This window comes from Pagrus major, chromosome 23 (genome assembly GCF_040436345.1).
Source record: "Pagrus major chromosome 23, Pma_NU_1.0".
NCBI classification, from domain to species: domain Eukaryota; kingdom Metazoa; phylum Chordata; class Actinopteri; order Spariformes; family Sparidae; genus Pagrus; species Pagrus major.
This window is the reverse complement of record NC_133237.1, coordinates 13,453,430-13,472,372: the sequence shown is the minus strand read 5'-3', so window position 1 is coordinate 13,472,372 and position 18,943 is coordinate 13,453,430. Positions and strand designations below refer to the sequence as shown.

The 18,943-nt window shown below is 40.8% G+C and overlaps 2 protein-coding genes across 7 annotated transcripts; one reads left to right on the top strand and one right to left on the bottom strand.

Annotated features, from left to right (window-relative positions):
* Positions 1-416: 416 nt before the first annotated feature.
* On the bottom strand, positions 417-13,915 carry rfx1a (regulatory factor X, 1a (influences HLA class II expression)). 6 transcript variants are annotated; one of them, XM_073493862.1, is made up of 18 exons: positions 13,821-13,915; positions 11,687-12,067; positions 10,974-11,083; positions 10,791-10,889; positions 9,962-10,059; positions 9,439-9,862; positions 8,546-8,727; positions 7,681-7,800; positions 7,289-7,422; positions 6,969-7,087; positions 6,601-6,707; positions 6,345-6,496; positions 5,026-5,123; positions 4,329-4,478; positions 3,678-3,886; positions 2,979-3,132; positions 2,848-2,893; positions 417-2,742 (listed from the first exon to the last, which is right to left on the bottom strand). In XM_073493862.1, the coding sequence occupies exons 2-18, from the start codon at positions 12,045-12,047 to the stop codon at positions 2,582-2,584; spliced, it is 2,724 nt and encodes a 907-aa protein (XP_073349963.1). In that variant the 5' UTR covers positions 12,048-12,067; positions 13,821-13,915; the 3' UTR covers positions 417-2,581. The 6 variants fall into 6 exon arrangements, with proteins under 6 accessions (XP_073349963.1, XP_073349966.1, XP_073349967.1 ...); XM_073493865.1 differs by having other exon boundaries at positions 8,546-8,721; XM_073493866.1 differs by having other exon boundaries at positions 9,490-9,862.
* Positions 13,916-16,550: 2,635 nt separating this feature from the next.
* rln3a (relaxin 3a) lies at positions 16,551-17,995 on the top strand. The gene is made up of 2 exons (XM_073494884.1): positions 16,551-16,900; positions 17,576-17,995. The coding sequence occupies exons 1-2, from the start codon at positions 16,744-16,746 to the stop codon at positions 17,857-17,859; spliced, it is 441 nt and encodes a 146-aa protein (XP_073350985.1). The 5' UTR covers positions 16,551-16,743; the 3' UTR covers positions 17,860-17,995.
* Positions 17,996-18,943: the final 948 nt, after the last annotated feature.

Here is an 18,943-nt window from a genome sequence, read left to right as displayed (position 1 = left end):
GGCTTCAAAGACAGATATTATTAAATTATTTTAACATAAGATATATTTCGACATAAGATAATCTCTTGAAATGAATAACTCAATATATGCTATCTAGGATAAATCAAAGATCTGAGAGGATGATGGTGCTAATGGTGGCCCAACATTTTATAATGACACATTGTTTTCCCAGACACATCATATAGACAGAATGTACCTGTGGTTTCTGTTCCAGTGGCAAACACAGTGCTTCACACTACAAGTGGTAACTGACAAGCCTGTGAATACAGTGTGTGTGGGTAAAACAAGAAGCCCTGTCTGTCTTGTCAGCCACAAGGATTATAAATATAGCTGTACTTACGCATGACTGACAGTACTTCCTCTTTAAAACGGACGCTTTTGCTAAACTTTGAAGAAAGTATTTGAAGGAACACAAGTGCAATTTTAAAAATTCTTTAATTTATATCTTTAAAATTAAAAACATCTGAATTGCATTCTACCACCTCCAAAGGCACAGTCATACTTACAGCAGACCAAATTCATAAAACACTGCCACTGAACATCTTTTTTTCTCAACTTGTTTTGTACATAAGAAACAATGCACTATAAAAATGACTAAACATTTTTTCTTACTGGGTAAACAATGGCCATTCTATATGCTGTAGATCAGTAAAAGACTGGAGTGATATGTACTCAGCTGTGGTAGACTCCATATAAAGGATGATGTGCTGGTTTGAGGCTGCCAATGCCTGTTTAAAACGCCTGCATTGCAGCTATTTAAAGACATTGTATTTAAAAATCCAAAAATGACATGTTTACAACAACCAATCGTGACGAACAGTGTTTAAGAATATGGATGTTTGAAGCAAAACAAAGCCATTGGCAGGAGGGCGGAAATGCAGTGAGATAAAAGCACAGTGGAGGGAGATGAGTGTCGGTGGAGGACTGTGCAGGAAGTTATCAGATCTCTCACCAAATTCTCTCAAATGCGGCGAGTGGTTTGAGCAATTGCACGAAATCTGACACCTGCACCCCCATCATCAAAAACACCTAAGACTTCAAAGAAAATGAAAGACATTTCAGGTAACTCTGTCTGAGTTTTCTCGACAACAGTCAATATGTGCAAAGAGGCAGGGCCTTAGCCTGTTTGTGGAAAAGTCATAAGATATGATATAGGATTGATAACTGAACGTACAATCACAAATCAATAATGCACACAAAGGTTGCTTACAATGTGTGACAACACAGCACCATACACTGCACAAGAGGTTCACTTAGTGACAACAAAATTCAAAATAGTGGATAAATATACAGTAAAATATAAGTATATCACCGTTCTTACTCAGGCACAGTCCTCCTTAAAACGTGGAAAGAGAGTTTAAAAACAACAGGATCTGGGATAAAAGCAAACAGGTTTGGCACACACATGGAAAAATATATTGAAATAAGGCAAGAAAATGATATGTTAAAGGAAAGTGAGGCCACAGAGGAATGTATTGGATGGACATGAATGGAGCACTTTGAACATTAAATTATGACACATACAGATACAGCACCTCTCTCATGGAACCAGATGTTCAAGAAAAGAGAGAGGATTTTTTTGCAGCAACTAATGGGAGCCCCAATTCCACGGCCGTAGCTTTATCTTTACAAGTGTGTGTAGCAGCTGCGACAGGCACTCCAAGAACACAAGAATGTTTTTTTCTTTACAGGCGGATAAAATCAAACAGGGAATCTACACACAACTCCCAAATCAAAACCTGAATGCCTTAAAATATCTACAAAAGAAACAGTCCACACTTGGCGTGACTCACAATCACACAACCAGAAACACATGTATACTGTATAGACACCATCATGGAAAAGCAGTCAGCCTCCAGAAGTGACAGCAGAGCGGTGTGACCACAGTGCTCATACAGAAAATACGCACACAAAAACAAGACAAACCCATCCAGAAACCCCCACCGCCTGCTGTCTTTCACAAATGTCTCTTTCCTTCTGAACGACACAGCTTCCCCACAGCATTTAATGAATCAGTGACAACTAAATTCAGCAACCGTTTACTGTTGAAGGTCCACTTTGCACCCTCCTCCTGTAGATATCTTTACACACACACATCACAGTATTTTGAAGACCACTTTGACACGGCAGTGACAGTTTTAGGAGGATCTAGGGTGAGCACAGGTTTCTCAGCAAAGAGACAGCAAGGCTACAGCATTGCAATGCAATGAGAGAGACAAAAAACATGCCTGGCTTTAGTTCATTTTTACAGATCAACACAACAGAGGGTTAAAATGCTCTGTGTTATCTTTGCATTGAGAGGGTCTGGTTTTATGAAGCCACATCCTGTTGCAATGCCAGTGATTGTGTAATCAATGGTGTCAACAGGTGGTTGTGCCATCCAGGCAGCAGCAGTACTGATCGAGCATGTGTTTTGATTGTGTGTGCGTAAACAAGTGGGACAGTATGCAGCGAGATGTGCACACACATTTACAAGAATTATATACATGTGTAGAGTGTATAAATTAGTATTATTTGTACATCTTTGTCTGTATGTTTGTGTGTGTTTAATCAACTTCATCAACCCCGTGTTACTATGTGACTAGTTTTCAGCTGATCCGGTGGTGAAAAGGACTCTCTGATCTGTTCTGGCCAGCTTAGCAGGTGGCTCCAGAGACTCCTCTCCCAGCACAGGACCGTCTGAGGGAAGGGACAGCTCCTGTCCTTCCTCATCGCTCTCCTCCTCCTCTTCCTCTTCCTCTTCTGGGATAGAAAAGGGTAAATGAGTTAGTTGCAAACAATGATTGAAACTTAGTTTTTGTCTCAAAAGTATTTGTCAGAAATACAGTGGAAACACAGTTTAATCACCTTTGTCAGGATCCAACTGGCTTAGACCCCGACCTAGACTGGCAAACTAATGGCAAGAAGAAGGAATGTGTCAGTCCTATAAGTATGGCTAGCATTATTTTGTTCATTTATGTATGTGTGTGTGTTGGTACCTCTCCCATGACAGCAATGGGGGTCTCTCCTTTAGCCTGGGCCACTCTGTGCTCTATCAGGTAGTACATGTACTCATCATACAGCAGGCGGATGAGGTGAAAGGAACCAAAACTGGCTGCACTCCTCAGAGTCAGGTCCCGGATCACCATGGAACTGGAGAGCAGAGGTGGTGGGAATTAAACCACTGCTACGCGTGTATTCTGTAACTACTTCACGTCATCTCTAACTACAAACGGGAAATATTTCTCAGAAGTTCCACAAATGACATGACAAAGTTTTTAAGCATGAGTCATCTTGATGTTGATTTCTCAAGAATGAGAGAGCGAGAGAGAAAGGCCTGACTTCTCACAGTTAATCTACTAATACTTTTTTTTTGTTACATCAGATTCATTATTTCGCTAAATGGAAAGCTTATTTTGTTTGCCTGTTCTATAAAAACGGAAAGTGAACTTTTTACAGACTGATCTGACATCCTTAACAACTTAAAATTTGTTCTCTCAGTGTTTCCCAGTTCATCAAACTGAACTTAATTAATACTTTTGCCATGCTGAATGTGATATCAGGTCATACACAACTGTTAGTCACTGTGAGAGCATAGATGTGCTCATTTACTGTGTAACAAAAGGTTGTAGCTCAATCTCATGGCATCAACAAAGACAACAAAGGAAATGAAAATGTCCAAAAGGTTCCCATCACACCTGTAAAAGGACCACTTGAGCAGGAAGAGCTTGGCAGCCTTAGGGAAGGCAGGGCTGTGCTGGTAGGGCTTTAGGACCTGGGAGACGACACCATCCAGCCATGCAGCCCACTGCTCCAGGGAGTTCTGCTGCTGGAGGGTCAGCTTGAAGTCCTGCTCCAGCCGTTGGACGACGCGGTCTTCACACCGGCACACCCATGAGGCCTGCTCCTGCAGAAGGTGGACAGAATGAGGGCAATGTGTCATTACAAGGCATTAGTTGTACCAGTAGGGGGCAACAGAGCAACCTAATGTTGATACAGACTGTGCTTCAGACTGAGGAGTCTGTGCAATATATTCTATGCCAGGTTGCCTTCAAGCATGACACTAAATCACTATCAGGTTCAGGGTTCTGTGTCAAACCATCTGCTCTGCACTCGCTGGAGGAAGAAGAAAAGACAATGGGTTTTTGAGAAAAAGCAAGAGGGACTGGTTTCTACTTCCTGGGTAGGAAAGTTGTAGAAAAGACAGAATGATTGCCAAAGTAGCTGAAGAAATCACACATCAAACCACTAGCAAGAGCAGAAATAGATGTACTGTATATGCACAACACTGATAATCATGTCAGGAGACACAAATGTTGCCAGCCACAGTGTTCAGAGAACAAACCAACCTGGACATTAGCAAAGTCAACACGGTTGAGGTCGGACAGCATCTGGTTGATCTGCGCTGTGTTCTGGAGGACAGCGCGGGCTGCCTGGGCCAGGTGGTTTAGACTGGTGTAGCGACGCAGTGTCTGGGCAAAGGCATTGGCTGACGTTACCTGAGACAAAGGATGAAGAACAAATATAATTTTACATTAAGGTGGACATACATACAAATCTCCCAACAGATAACCTAATTTAACAGTTTCTTGGGGTGAGTAATGCATGACCTCTTACAATGACCATATTATGTTCTTTAGTGAATATAATATTGTCAAGATAAATAATCCTGGTGAAGTGGTCCATGTACACTGATAAAAAAAAAACACTTCAAAACAAGACTGTTTCCATTAGAAATAATTGTTTAGAATAGGCCATTTACTACTCCTAATGATTTGCATGATTGACCTAGAAGTGTTGCTGCATTTATTTTCACAAAAGCTGCACCATGAGCTGGCAAATAATAGGACAGCATTTTATATAAAATCAGCTCTTGCTCGTGTTCACACAACCACAACAAGGAAAACTCCCACACAGAAAATGGATTTGCACTGAGTTCAAAATAATGTTTTGCACTGGCTGATTCTGCAGGCCTAAGACAGTTTGCTTCATGGTTTGGAGAACACATTTTTCCACCAACTGCAAGCCAGCACAAGGGGAGTGTACCTTGATGCGGACCATTTCCTCAGGGATGTTCATCATGGCATTGGTCAGCCAGCTCTCCAGGCTCTTGGCAAAGTTACGGATGGCTTGAGTTAAGGCACCTGGGGACAGCAAGAAAAAGGGTTAAGAGACTTTAATGCTCTTCGCTTCAGAGCAAGTTTTCATTTCCTATCTGCTGACGATGTATCTGGATGACAGATTATCAAACACCTGGGGAATACAGCTAAGTTTCTTCTGGAGAAATAGATCTTCTTGCCACGTATATTCCTAACCAAATCCCCAATGTGGTTCCAATTTACTTGGAAGACAAAGACCTGGGACATGGAAAATATTTAATGTGGCAGCGGTGCAGCAGGATGAAAGCTTTGCCAAAGTAAAGAAATTAAATTCAACATCTGACTAAAATTGAAACTGAAAAGTCCACTAAGTTTCCACAGCAGAGTAGCAGGCACACCGTAAAGAAAAACTGTGTGCTCTACTACTACAGAGCAGTCCATCAGTCCAAATGTTTCAACCGAAGAGAGAAAACTCTTATAGAAATGTAGAATTGTGTGGTAATATTTTCACTTTCTGAGTCTGTGTGTCATTGTGGCAAAATGTGGTCTTGGAGATACCTTTTGTAACTGGAACTAACACAGAAGCAATTTTGAGAATTTTGCCAGCCGTTTATATGTCTGTCTGTAGATAGATTCTTGTCAGCGCAACAGTGTCACAACCATGCAAGATGCAGTCCTGAAACTTTACAGGTGTGTACTTGAGATCAAAAGAAAGGCCAAGTTCAATATGGGTCTCCTCCGAACAAGGTTGACACAGCTAGGGAGGTAGGAATTAGGAAAGTCTGTCTGTGGACTAATTTTGTTATTGTGTTAACATCACAACTGTCCAAGATGCAGTCAGGAACTTTTAAAGGTGTGTAATTGAGATCGGATGAGGGCTGAGTTCAAAGGTGGGTGAGGTCTCATGTAATAATGTCTGCTGGTGTGATCCCATTGCAAGATGGTCTCTGTTTTATATGTGAGATGGCAGGATGACCTTTGTTCTCTCATAGGTTAACTCTAAATAGATACAGTTAGCATTGAGGTTAAAGAATAGCTCTATATGTGTATAGGCATTTACCACAGGTATGGACAAATATTCACTATGTTCGCAGATTAAAGTAATTGGACACATTTTTTATCTAAAAAACAAAATTGCACTCAATTTGTCTTTTCTGTATGATCACTTTTGAGGTAAATATATATATATATTTGGTTATTGTTAACATACTGCATTTGACGGTATGTTTTTTTCCCTACATAAGCATACTACTTGTAGAGCCTTACTGGGGATGGGCCTGAGGACGTCAGGGATGAGGATCTCCACCAGGCCCTGGTACAGGCTGTTGTCACAGTCGCGGCTCCAGCGCAGCACTGGGTCATACTTGCACAGCAACACCAGGCAGTTCTTTGGGAGACGCTTCTCTGACTCGTCGTGACTGCCAACACACAAACAGTTTTATTTACCAGAATTTTTTATAGAACGTTACTGCTGCTGCAACAGGAGACATTTCTTGTTTGCGTGTAAGTATTGAGCACTCACACAGCCAACGTGGCATCTCCAGCCTGACTCTGGCTGAACCTCCAGAAGGTCTTCCACAGAGTTTCCACCAGGGTAAACTGCAGGTTTACCATCACATCTAGTATAGCCTGACAAAACAGAGAGAGGATATGTTGTACATGAATGCCTGATAACAAATGACTGAGCACAAACATTTATCAGAAGTGCACTTCACAGAGTACTTTTAAACCCATCCTCTCCCTCGGTTGTCAAACAACATGAATTTTCCTCAACTAGTCAACTTCCAGTTAGTGTTGTCCTACCCTATAGGTTAAAATGGGTACTTTCATTCAAAGAAGTCTTCCACTGACACCGACAAATAGATAGCAAAGGCAACCTCAGTTGATTACCTCACAGTGTTCTCTGTACAGCAGCTGAAAGCTCTTTATGTGCTCCAGCTCAATGCCCTCTGGCAGAGACTTGCCCTGGAGGTCGATGTCTGGGAACTCTGGGAGAGCTCTGGATGCATCTGGAACACAGGAAACAAGAACACTGGATACTCAAGAAGAAATCACAGTAAATGCAGGGGCAACCAGTATTCACTTCAATATAATATTTTAGTATATATATTGTTTTTTCACAATAATACCATCAGAACATCTTTTTTTGCACAAATCCTTAGTCAACACTTTTATACCTGTAGATAATTGATAACTGTCTCTGAACTCACCTAGGAACTGCTGGTACTGCTGCACCTGGGTGCTGATGTCCACCTGCCCCGAACCCTGCTGCTGTTGCTGCTGCTGGCCTGCTCCGGCTGCTGTACCATTGGTCATCCCCTCTACTTTATGCACTGGCTTCAACCTGATAAGAACAGGGGCAGGGTTCATAAGGTAACGTAGATGAAACTTTCAGAGCTACGCAAAGATGATGAATAATTCAGTGAAATGAAATGTCAGTGCTGTCTTATCATATTGGAGAAATCTGGAACCATGATATGATTTGAAATAAAACACATAGTGTGAGATACTGAACATAGATATTTAAGAGAACTGTTACAGCGAGTGGTGTAATGATTGACAATAAATGTGTGAGTGTGTATAGGGACAACTATGTGTCTACCTCTGTTTCTGTGAGAAGGGCTGCTGCCTCATGGCCAGATGCTGCTGGTCTTCCATCAGACGGAGAAGAGAAGAGCCTGCCTTGATCCTCAGCCCGTAATAGTGGTATTTAGAATTACCCCTGTAAGAGATAGGTAAATATGTTACATCAAATTGTTCCTGTGTTGGCAAATGTGGAGAAAACAAGAGGTTGTGAGAGGAGAGGGTTTACGTCATCTATATAAACCTATGATAACTCCCCTAAGGCAATAAACATACAATAGTCCTGATAAAGAGTGATTTTAAAATTTATCTCTTTAATTTCATAAAATACAATAATGAAACATACTGTATTGTTTAACTAAACCCATATTTCTAAAAGCAAACATTTCTACAAGTCAATCTCACTTGCTCACCCTCCCCCCCTTTGTCAAACTCACTCACCCACACACATGCTGTCTGTCTTCATCTCTACCCACACGTCTTCCTACACTAAGCGAACATTTCGCAATGCTTTCAAGAGCTTTACATATCATAGATTTCCTGTAGAAAGCTTTGCATGGGTGTTCACTAATTAAGATCTATATGCATGTGGATCATACAGTGCATATAAAGAGATTGTCTGTTGATGTGCATCACTGTGATAGGGAGATTATATTGCACTCCTCTCTCTTTCTGTACCTGCTCTCTCTGTGACTTTGATATTGATATCTAACATTTTCTGTCTAATTTGTTTCTGTCAGCAGAAACACTTTTGACATTTTAAAAAAAGCACATCAGGTAGGGCATCAATTTATGCAGGCCTGTCGTGTCATATAGGCAAGCTGTGTATGAAGGGATTGTAAATGGGTTTTGAATGTGTGGCTTTTCATATTGACCCGTCTTACCGTGTGCCCAGGCGTCTTGTGCGTAGCCCCATGAACACAGATCGAATGAGTTTCCCAAAAGAGGCAGCATTAACAGGCTCTAGTTTCTGCTCCTGGCAGTGCAGCAGATAGTGGCAGTAGAGGGTTGAACGTGGCAGACTCACTCCTTCAGCTGTCTCATAGTTGTCCAGCAACCACTGTACCTGACACGCAGGCAACAATAAAAAGAAAATAGCTGGAGCAGTTAGCAAAGCCAGTAGATACAAACACGATAACACACCTCAAAATATGTGCACACAAACATATGCTTGCTTATTTGCAAACTATATTACCAACATTTTTCAACTCATACAGTACAGTACATGCACACACATTTTTCTTATTCATAAATTTAGAAAACACAACAAAATCCATTCACATTAACAGTTTGTTGATCATTTGGGTATGAAAACACAAATATGTTTGTTTGCGTGCCGTGGCATACAACTTTGGTATGCAATGAATTAATGACCTGGGACATGGGATGTTTGCCAAACTTAGGTTGGTTACTATTATATGAGATTCAATACGATGAATTTAGGATGATATAGTATTGGGGCATTTCAGGAAAACTAAAAATGCCCCTCATCACATGCACTATAATGATATGAAAATGATGAGGTCATGGTTTTGTTTTATTTTTTGGAGGAGGAAATCACAGTTAAAAATATTGTAAGCTTCAATAATTGTAGCCGTGCTTTTATTCTGTTAAATACTCAAAATATTAACATTTCGTAGGACTAATATGACTACCCACATTTTGAATTGTGCTTTCCACTGGACAAAACAATGACATCATCGGTGTGTGCCACCAAAGGGTTGTGTGGATGAGAAAAAAATGAGAAGAAATTCTTGCACTTGGCGCCTCTGCATACCTTCTTGTCTGCCGACGGCACGCTACTCTCCTCGCCCTCTGTAATACTCACAGTGGCTGGAGAGGCGCGGGCGGTGTGAGAGTAGTTCTGACTGTTGCCAGCTGCCCCTCCGCTGCTGCTGCCCAGCATGTAACCCCCCTGGATCACATAGCTGCTTGCTGTGCCACCGTTGGTGCCTGCCCCTTCCCCTGCCCCATTGGTGGTGCCACCTGTGGTCACCACTGTGGCCCCTCCCCCTGCTGCACTAGTGGGCTGGGCCACAAACATGGACACAGCCCCAGCTGTGCCAGCAGTCACTGAGACGGTTAGAGGTGTGCCAGGGGTGGAGGCCTGTGAGCCTGAGGTTGGCTGACCTTCATAGTACTGGGTTGCTGTGGTCTGGGTGTACAGAGGTGTATCAGTGTAAGGGAAAGTGCTGGAACGACTGCATGAAAGACATGAAAAAAAAAGTGTTAAAAACAAAATAAACTTTTAAAGGGAAAAGTTCTATCTGAACATGTGTAATTACACAATTTATTCTCACATGGTACTGGTGGTGTAGTTGGTGTCTGTTCCTTCCACATACTGCACTTGATTGGTGTACACATGTTGCACTGGCACTGGGGTGAGCTGCTGCTGGACCTAAGGAGTGGGCACACACACACACACACACACACATACCTACATTCACAAAAAAATCCAATCAATCCTTGCTCACCCGATTAGACCATATCAACTGTGGACAACTTTCATGTAAAGTTTCTTTTGCAATTATGACTTATATACATTTCTTAGCTACAGACAGATTCTATGTTCCCTTAACTCTATAGCAGTAGTCTCCCTTGTGTCCCTGACCTACTTGGAAAGTGGCAGTTGTAGCCTGCAGTGGTGGCTGATCAGGGCATGAGCTTGTGACTGGAGGGTGGACTTGTATCTCTTTCCCCTCATGCACAGGGGGCAAGTACAGTGATTGGTAATACAGAAGGAGGTCCAAGGGGAGGTAGAGGGGATTGATGCAGCATTCTTGTATGTTGTCTTCTGATACCGGGTACTCTGGTTGTCCTATCTCATGAAGTAGCTGGCATTCTTCTAGATTTTTATCTCTGACTATCGCTGTCACCTCAGTGCTAGGAAGGAGCTGGAAGCCAGCAGAGGCAGGTTCGACCAAAGATGTGATTAGTTGACTAACATTATGTCAAAGTGTGAGGAAGTTGGAAAGTTGTGGATGTCACACGTGATGCCCTTTTATGATAGAAGCTGTGATGTGTTTGTATTGTACAAATGTATGTTGGTCAGTGATGGTGCAAGTGAATTGTCAGACATCATATTTGACCACCAATGATGAACTGTGTAACTGTGTGTGTTTGACTTACCTCTGGGCTGATATGAACAGGCTGTAGACTGGTGACACTGAGCTGGGTGCCGGGCTCAGTCTTGGCTATCTGGGAGGTGGCCTGCACAACTGACCTCTGCTAAGATAAAGACACTACTTAGTTAAAAGAGTCAGTGAAACATTAATCTAATTTTGTGTCTGTATGTGTGTGGGCACATTTTACCTGTTGAGCCGTCTGTACCTGCTGAACAACCTGTGTGGGAACTCCTGTCTGCACCACAGCTGGAGGGGGGCTAGAGTCCGACACACTGTCACTTGAGTGAAGGGAGCCCTCTGAAGGACAAAGAGAGAATTTAAATACAATCATTAATTTTACTTTAATGAAGTTGTTGGAATACGGCCATTTTTTAAGAGTGCCACTAGTCCATTCCATATCACATTAGGTCATTAAAGTTACAGTTACTAAACAATAAACTCAGAACAAAGAATTGTGTCATAAGGCAACTTAAGTGTCTGAATATGTGGAAGTATAACTTTGTTCTACACAATAATGATCCATGAAACTCAACAGATTGCCCTTAGGGATATACAGTGTTATTAAATCCGATAAAGACGGACCTGAATTTTTTAAATAAATAGGTTTGTATTATAAACTATTTTTGAAAATTTAAAGAGTTTTAAAGTTCACTATGTCTTTGAGCAACAATTTTTTGTGTAAAAAATGGAAGTATATCTTAATACTACAGAATAACAATCCATTATACTTTGCAATTATATCATACTTAAGCGACAACAATTTAATGAGGAGAAGCCACTAAAATATGGATTGATTAGGTAAAGCGCTGCTTCTGAGCATGTATAACTGCAGAGCCTTAAACTGGCCAGATCGACATTTGTTCCAATGGCATATAATGTAATGTCATGTTCAGTCCTTACCTGTGACTGTGACAACAATATACTGAGGAGTGCTTTGAGCATTTCCAGACTGCGTGGGGGAGCCCTGGATCTCTGCAGTCACATACTGTGTCTGGGCTGGCTGGGCCTGTGCTGCAGACTGAGTCTGATTACCAGCTACGGGCTTCTGAGCTGTGATGGAGGTGGCTTGATCGGTGGGAGTAGTTTGGCCTGTGGGTGTGACAACAGTGGGAGTGACCACAGTAGTCTGGATCTCAGCCAGAAACTGAGGGGCAGTTGGAGGCGCGGAGCTGGCATCAGGTTGCCCCTGTGTGACAGTAACACCAGCCCCCTGGGGTTGGGCTGCCGGCTGGATCTCGCCTACGTAGCCTGAGGTGGCCATTACAAGAGCTGGGAATCACCCTGGGAAAAAGAAAAAACTGACTGGTTACGCATTTCTAATAAATATTAGGGACACTCTGTATTGGTCAACCAGGGATAAAGCCTAGAGCTATTTGTTTCTATGTTCTACTTAGTTAGAATAGCCTAATATCAACTGGTGCTTGAAACCACTATATAATCATTCATGTAGAAACAGAGCAGGGGAGTGAGATTTAGTCAGAGTTTTAAGAGTGATACAATTCCTCATTTTGGAGTATGTAGCGGAACAAAACATGGTGAATCATAGCTTCTAGTAAATTATTACTTTTACAATGAGTAACTATTACTACAGGTAATTCATTACTATTTTGGAGCAGAAGGTCCAACCACAATGACATGAGCAACATTCACCACCAGAAACTGGCTTTATTATTATCTATTCTAATAACAGATTCGCAACCTGCAGACATTGCGAATATGTCGACATTCTCATTTGTTTCCTTGATGCAAATTATTAAGTAAGAGGGCTTTTTCTGAAACTACTGTGGCTGACCTGTTGGTGGTGCAGCTAATGTGGAGATGTGGGGGAGGAGCACTGACGGGAACAAGCCTTTCGGTGTCTCATTACCTGTAATGTGATCACAAAGCCTACAGCTATTCACATTTACAGTTATGCCTGTAGCACAAGTAGGGAGAATCCCTTATCACACTGCATTAATATTGCAATGTGGGCTGTTGTTATACTTTGTCACACACACAATTACCAGGAGATTAAAATTTCTTCTTATCCTTTTTGTCATTTTAAACATGTTACAGGTAATATCCTAGATCTTATCTTGTGAACTTCGTATCTTCGTTCATCTTTTGTTAAACTGACTGAAAAGGATAGGGCAGATGGAAGGGTTTATGATCTAGCGTCACATCTGTGATTTCAAACACACGTGAAGGTTTAACACTAATCCTTGCGTTAATGGTCAGTTGGCAAAAACTAACCGTATTACATGTTTAAACTCGCTGAATAGCAAACCAGGTAACAAACAAACGTTACAGTGAACTCTGGACTTGCCAAGCACCTGCAAAACGCCCTCCTTCGCCACGCCCATTAGATGTTAAATGTCCGCCACCTGCCCCAGCTTCTTCAACTTTCCGTTATCGTGGGGACAATTTCAACTCCACCCCTGCCTCAACATCATCCCAAAACCTGTCTATATACTCACACTTTTAATTTGACTACCTTAATTTGGTCTCCCTGTTGGAGGGATCACGTATGTACTCAGGGAGTTGGTTTTCCGTAGAGCCGGCTCCTACATAAAAACATAATGTGTTAAACTGCCACAAAATGCACCAAAATATCGTTTAGAACATTACGAAGGACCGTTGCTGGTTCCGTTAGCTGTAAGCGGTAACAAGCACGCGCCTGTCGTGACAGCACCAATGCTAGCTGTCTAGCAAGGTAACACGGGCAGCAAGCTAACTGGTCTCTACAACAACCGCCATTTTGTACCTTTTTGCATTTGACATCGCCATAACAACGGCCTGCTTGAGTATGCGCCTGTGGCTGCGTCGTCACGGCAGGCACAATTCACTGTCACTGGGATGAGCAGCGGTCACAAAGTACCCCGCTCAAGAAACGGACCCGACTGATTATCAGTACGACGGCTAGCTTGCAGGCTAATCTCAGCTAACACTGGAAGGCAGTTGCCTGTTATGGCTACTGAAACAACAAGGGAAAAGAGCAACAGCACAATTCAGCATAATTGGACACAAAATATTTCCTATATGTAAAGAGGTTCACCTCTGGTTCCACGTGTGTATTTCCCACTGGTAAAATATCTTCTTTTAATTTTATGGCGGATTCAGTTGTTGTTGTTGTTGATTCTTGTTGCTGGGCTCTTGTCGCCAGGGCTACCGCGGCTATGGCGCTTCGTCCTCACCAGGGCAACTGTTGCTACCCACCAGCTCCCTTCCCTCCCCCTTCCTTGCTCTGATTGGCTGAGTTCTGCCAAATTATCTTAAAGGCACAGGCACAGAAAATGTTCACTACAAAGCCCCCCACGCCCATTTGTGGAACATCCCTGTCTATCATTGACATCAACTTTTTACAACTAGGCGGATGCTGTGCCAGTGAAAGTCATAGGTTCATCTTAGTGCTTGTCAAAAGTGTCATAGCAACTCTGTCTACTACCCATTTGTGCTCCTTGTGGAAATTTTTTTGTTTCTCACCATCCAGCTATTCACTCTGTTCCAGAGTGAGGTTGTCACAAGCCCCTTTGCATTACATATTAGAGAAACCTTTCTAAGAATATTCCTTGGACAAAAGTTTGCTCATTCAGTCACAAATATTAAAAACTAGTGTATACTTTACCAATAAAAAAGCCATAAAGACTGTAAGGGCATGCTAAGCCCATAAAGTATGTAGGTGGGCCTATATAAAATTTGATGCTGTTCTGAGCAAATTTTGTATCTCAATAAAGATGTGTCCTATCTATGTGTCGATCTCTTTGGGCTGGATAAAACACATAAATTGACTAATTTCAATAATGTCGTAAATGTTATCCTTTTTCCTCTTTATTTATTTATTTATTTATTTATTTATATTTATGTATTTATTTTGTCTATTGTTTTCACCTTCTGCGGTTGCTCCTGTTGCTTATTTAAATGTTTGAATGTATTAATTTTGCATGACGTGCAATTTGAAAAAACAAAAACATTTGTCTTTGGTGATGGATTATTCACCTGTCAGTTTATCTGGATATTTTGACACCAAGCTCTTTCAGTGAATGGCCTCAAGATCTAGCAGATTGACTTATCTGACAAATAATGAACAGTGACTTTATTGTAGTGGCAGTTTGTGTTCAACGAAGCCTTTGTACTTTATACAAAATCCATATTTTATAAATAGTTTGGACACACACTCATTCATCTCACTTAAGTAAGGTATTCTAGTACCACCATTGTAAAGAGTGGCCTCTTGGCAATGGTGGTATATCATCTATAATTTCTGGCACTCTCCTGTCAACACTTTTTTAGAGGCTAATATTAAGGCAAAACACAATAAATCTGATTACATGTTATACAAAATGTGAACAGTACAGTTACCTGCTCCTGCTAGCCCTGGATAGCCAGTTCACAATTTTCTTACCCTGTGTCAGATTTAGCAGTTGCATAGTCAGGCCTATCTGGTCGCCATACAACAGAACATATAAATGACAACAGGCTGTTTACTAAAAGACAAAAGTAATTTGTAAATTATTTCAAAATGATAAGAAATCAACCAATGAGTAGGACCAAATTATATAAATTTGTCTACAGCAATTTTAAATACACCACATATTCATAATAAGTAAACTATTGCATTTTCATATTGCTCCTGTGACCTCCACAGGTCACTTCTATGATATTGTGTTAATGAATGTCAAGGTGGACACCCTCCTAAAATGTCATTTTGTTTGCTTTTTTATCGGCACATTAATTACAAATTCACCATCGCCATTGTAAATCCCTAAATGAGCGACCTTTGACTAGACACAGATAAAAATGTGTTTTATTTTTGCCTGGCTCATAATAAGACTTCTGTGTTATCTGACTTGGAAAATGTCACTGGTTCTGTCTCAGTTCCCCCAGTTCACCTTTTGGCAAAGAGATGACAGTATATGTGGCTTTTAAGAGAAAGGGAAAATTATACATATGGACGTAATAGAGGGTCTTGTGTGGATTAAAAATGGCAAAACTGATGTAAATAATTATGATATCAGCCACAATGGCCTAAATATATCCCTGTAGCGGTGCCAGCAAGTCTAAAATCTTATCAGAGGAATTCATGGCAACAGGCGTAATGAGGCCGGAAAGGTTAATTTCATGTGTTCAGGCAATGTCAGTTAACTGTATATTATCCCTTCTTTTTTTTTAAAAGGAACAAACATTTAAAGTCACCTTTCTCTTTTCAGACCTAAGATGTTGCTCTATGTGTTAATTAACCCTTTGTTATTTGTTGACGTCACCCACCAACCTGAAGCTTCCTCGCAATTATAATCATTTTCTGAATGTGTTTCTTGCTTAGATTTATTTGACTATTGATCTTTTAGAATATTTATGTATTGTTCACAACAATCTGGTATTAGTAAGGCACAAGAGACCATGATATGCCCCAATATAGCAAAGGAACTTTCTGAGCCCTATGGGAGACATATAAATGGAAACAAAGTTGTAATTGACCAGTATGCTATAACCTTATCATGCCACATAGTCTCATAGCTTTTGCTTTTGGTTGAAATTATTAATGCCAGTATGCTCCTCATATTCACAATCCCCACATGACCCAAGAGCATGTATTTTTTAAATGTTAAATGTGAGTTGGATCTGATGTCATATTATTGGGGATACTGAAGGTGACAAAAGTGCTTCTCATGCTGAAACACAATTATATCATTGAGGCCTCTGACATATTTGGTAATTATGCCCCCTTTGATCTGCTTTTTGTCTCCATAAAGGTCTCTGACTGTATCTCTCTATTGAATCTTTTCCTCTTCCGGAAAGGCCTGCACGCGCAGTTTGCACGTCTACTTGCAGGGCTCCAATCCCCTTTATAAACCACGCCTGGGTCACCCAGAAAGTCATAGCCATCGCAAACAGGGTGACAGAACGCTAAGAGCTGCTCAAAGCAAAGAATCGCCTATCATTTCAACCACTTCTATTGAGCTATATTTTCTTGGGGTACTATGTGGAAAGCTGTGGTGCTGGCTGTGTGTCTGCTGGTGGCTGGGGTTCAGCCCATGGACGACCCAACATATGGGGTGAAACTATGTGGCCGTGAGTTCATCCGGGCAGTCATCTTCACTTGCGGGGGGTCACGATGGAGACGGTCAATCAGTGCAGGTGAGAGGCTGAAGGCGCTACATTGTCACTATTACTGTTTCATATGTTGACTGTAGCTGCTATTTTATTTTATATTTATTGTGTGAGATCAACTTTTTTCCCTCAATTTCTGATGGTTTTTTTTACTTCTCTGGATAAATGTAAATTAATTGTGTGTCCATGATGAAGTTTATGTCTTTATACTGTCTTCTGCTCATTTGTGACTGTGTGCAATTGTACTGAAAAGCATATGCCAATGATAACTTCAATGGAGGGACAAGTAGATCACTACTTTGAAGAGTAGATTGACGGATGATACTAATTCATTTTTTTTATTAGATGCTAATGCTGTTTGGCATAAGGTTGGTCAGTGTTTAGAGTATGGACAATCTTAACTGGAATCATAAAGCTATAATTCTCTTCTACAATGTCACCATGGATAGATTATGCTGACCTGCTTACTTATAAAAACTGCTATTAAGTAATTTTATTTTGAGCTTTTGTCTATGAAAGTACTTTACGCTATATCCTATTGGTTGTAAACAGGTAGATTTGGTTAGAACTCTCCTCCTCCATCATGCCATCTTCAGCAATTCTTTTAATGACAATATGGACTGTGAGAAATAATTTATTGATATCTGGGTTTAAGTAAAACCATGGCAATTCTCTAATGTTTTATTTGCCCATTTGGATTAGATGTTTTGGAGGACCCGTTCAGCTCTCGTCAGGAAGATTCCTCAGAGGGCTTAAGTCACAACTCCATGGTGGAGACTCTCCTCCAAAGAAACAGAGATTTAAGCTTCACACCTACAGACAACCAGGAGGGAGTGTTCAGCAGGCCAGCCCGTTCTTTCATCACCGAGGAGATCCTAGAAGCCCTTCGCAAGGCTGACCGCAAAGGCCGGGATGTGGTGGTGGGCCTGTCCAATGCCTGCTGCAAGTGGGGCTGCAGCAAGAGTGAGATCAGCTCCCTTTGCTGAGAGTCAACCTTTAGCAATCACAGTGAACACACCGGCAGACATATATTGTACACATAATTACACAAACAGACACACAAATATACACACACACTTACCCTATTTTTCCCACTTCTCATGAATGTCCAGTGTCATTCTGTTAACCCGTTATATAAACTGTTTGAAATGTTGTTTTATTTTTTTAGTATCTATGAAGTGTATGGAAAGGGCTTCCATGTGTTCAAAAATGTGTTCAAGACTTTGTAATGAACAGCTTTCAATCTTGAACCAAGCTGTTTTGTCCTTCCCAACCACTATCATACACACTGTAATTTATATATATATCTGCATTAAGCTGAATTGCAATGACTGCAAAATAAGTCACAATGAATAATCTTGTTTGTCAATCATAAGTAGATTGTTGGGATTTTGCATTTGTTTCATAGCACATTGGGTGCTAGATGGGTTAAATATTCAGACTCAATAAAAATTGTGTTAAAGAATCACTGAATTGTTGTTGTTTTTTTGAGTACATGTTGAAATCTTGTCTTTCCTCAATTGCAGAGGCTAAAAAATAGTATCACTTCACCAAAAATACAGCACACACTATCCTTGCAAATTTTGCATTTTATGTACACTTCCCTAAAATCATACACCACTGTGACATGTGACATTTTTAGTGATCAAATAACTATTGATCTGACCCTCTTCTTTGTGAAATAAGGAGGGATAATGTCACCTCTTTGGGGATGAATCTCCCGATCAGAGAAGTTTAGAGGGGATATTACTTGGAACTGCTAACCTGTGTTGTGAAAAGTACCCAAAGGTCACAGCCAAGATATCATGTTAAAATATTACTTTGATAAAAGTGAAAGTCTTCCATACGAATAGCACTTCAGTAAAACAAGTATCTGACAGTAAATATACTTAAGTATCAAAAGTAATTTTCAAAAAATGCACCAATGTATCAAAAGTAAAAGTAAACTTATACCTACATATATTTACATGTATGTATATACTGTGTATTGGTCCACCCGGTAGATTATTGGATTCAATAGGCTATTCATCATTTTTCTGATGATCAGAATCAGTGTTTTTAAAATTAATC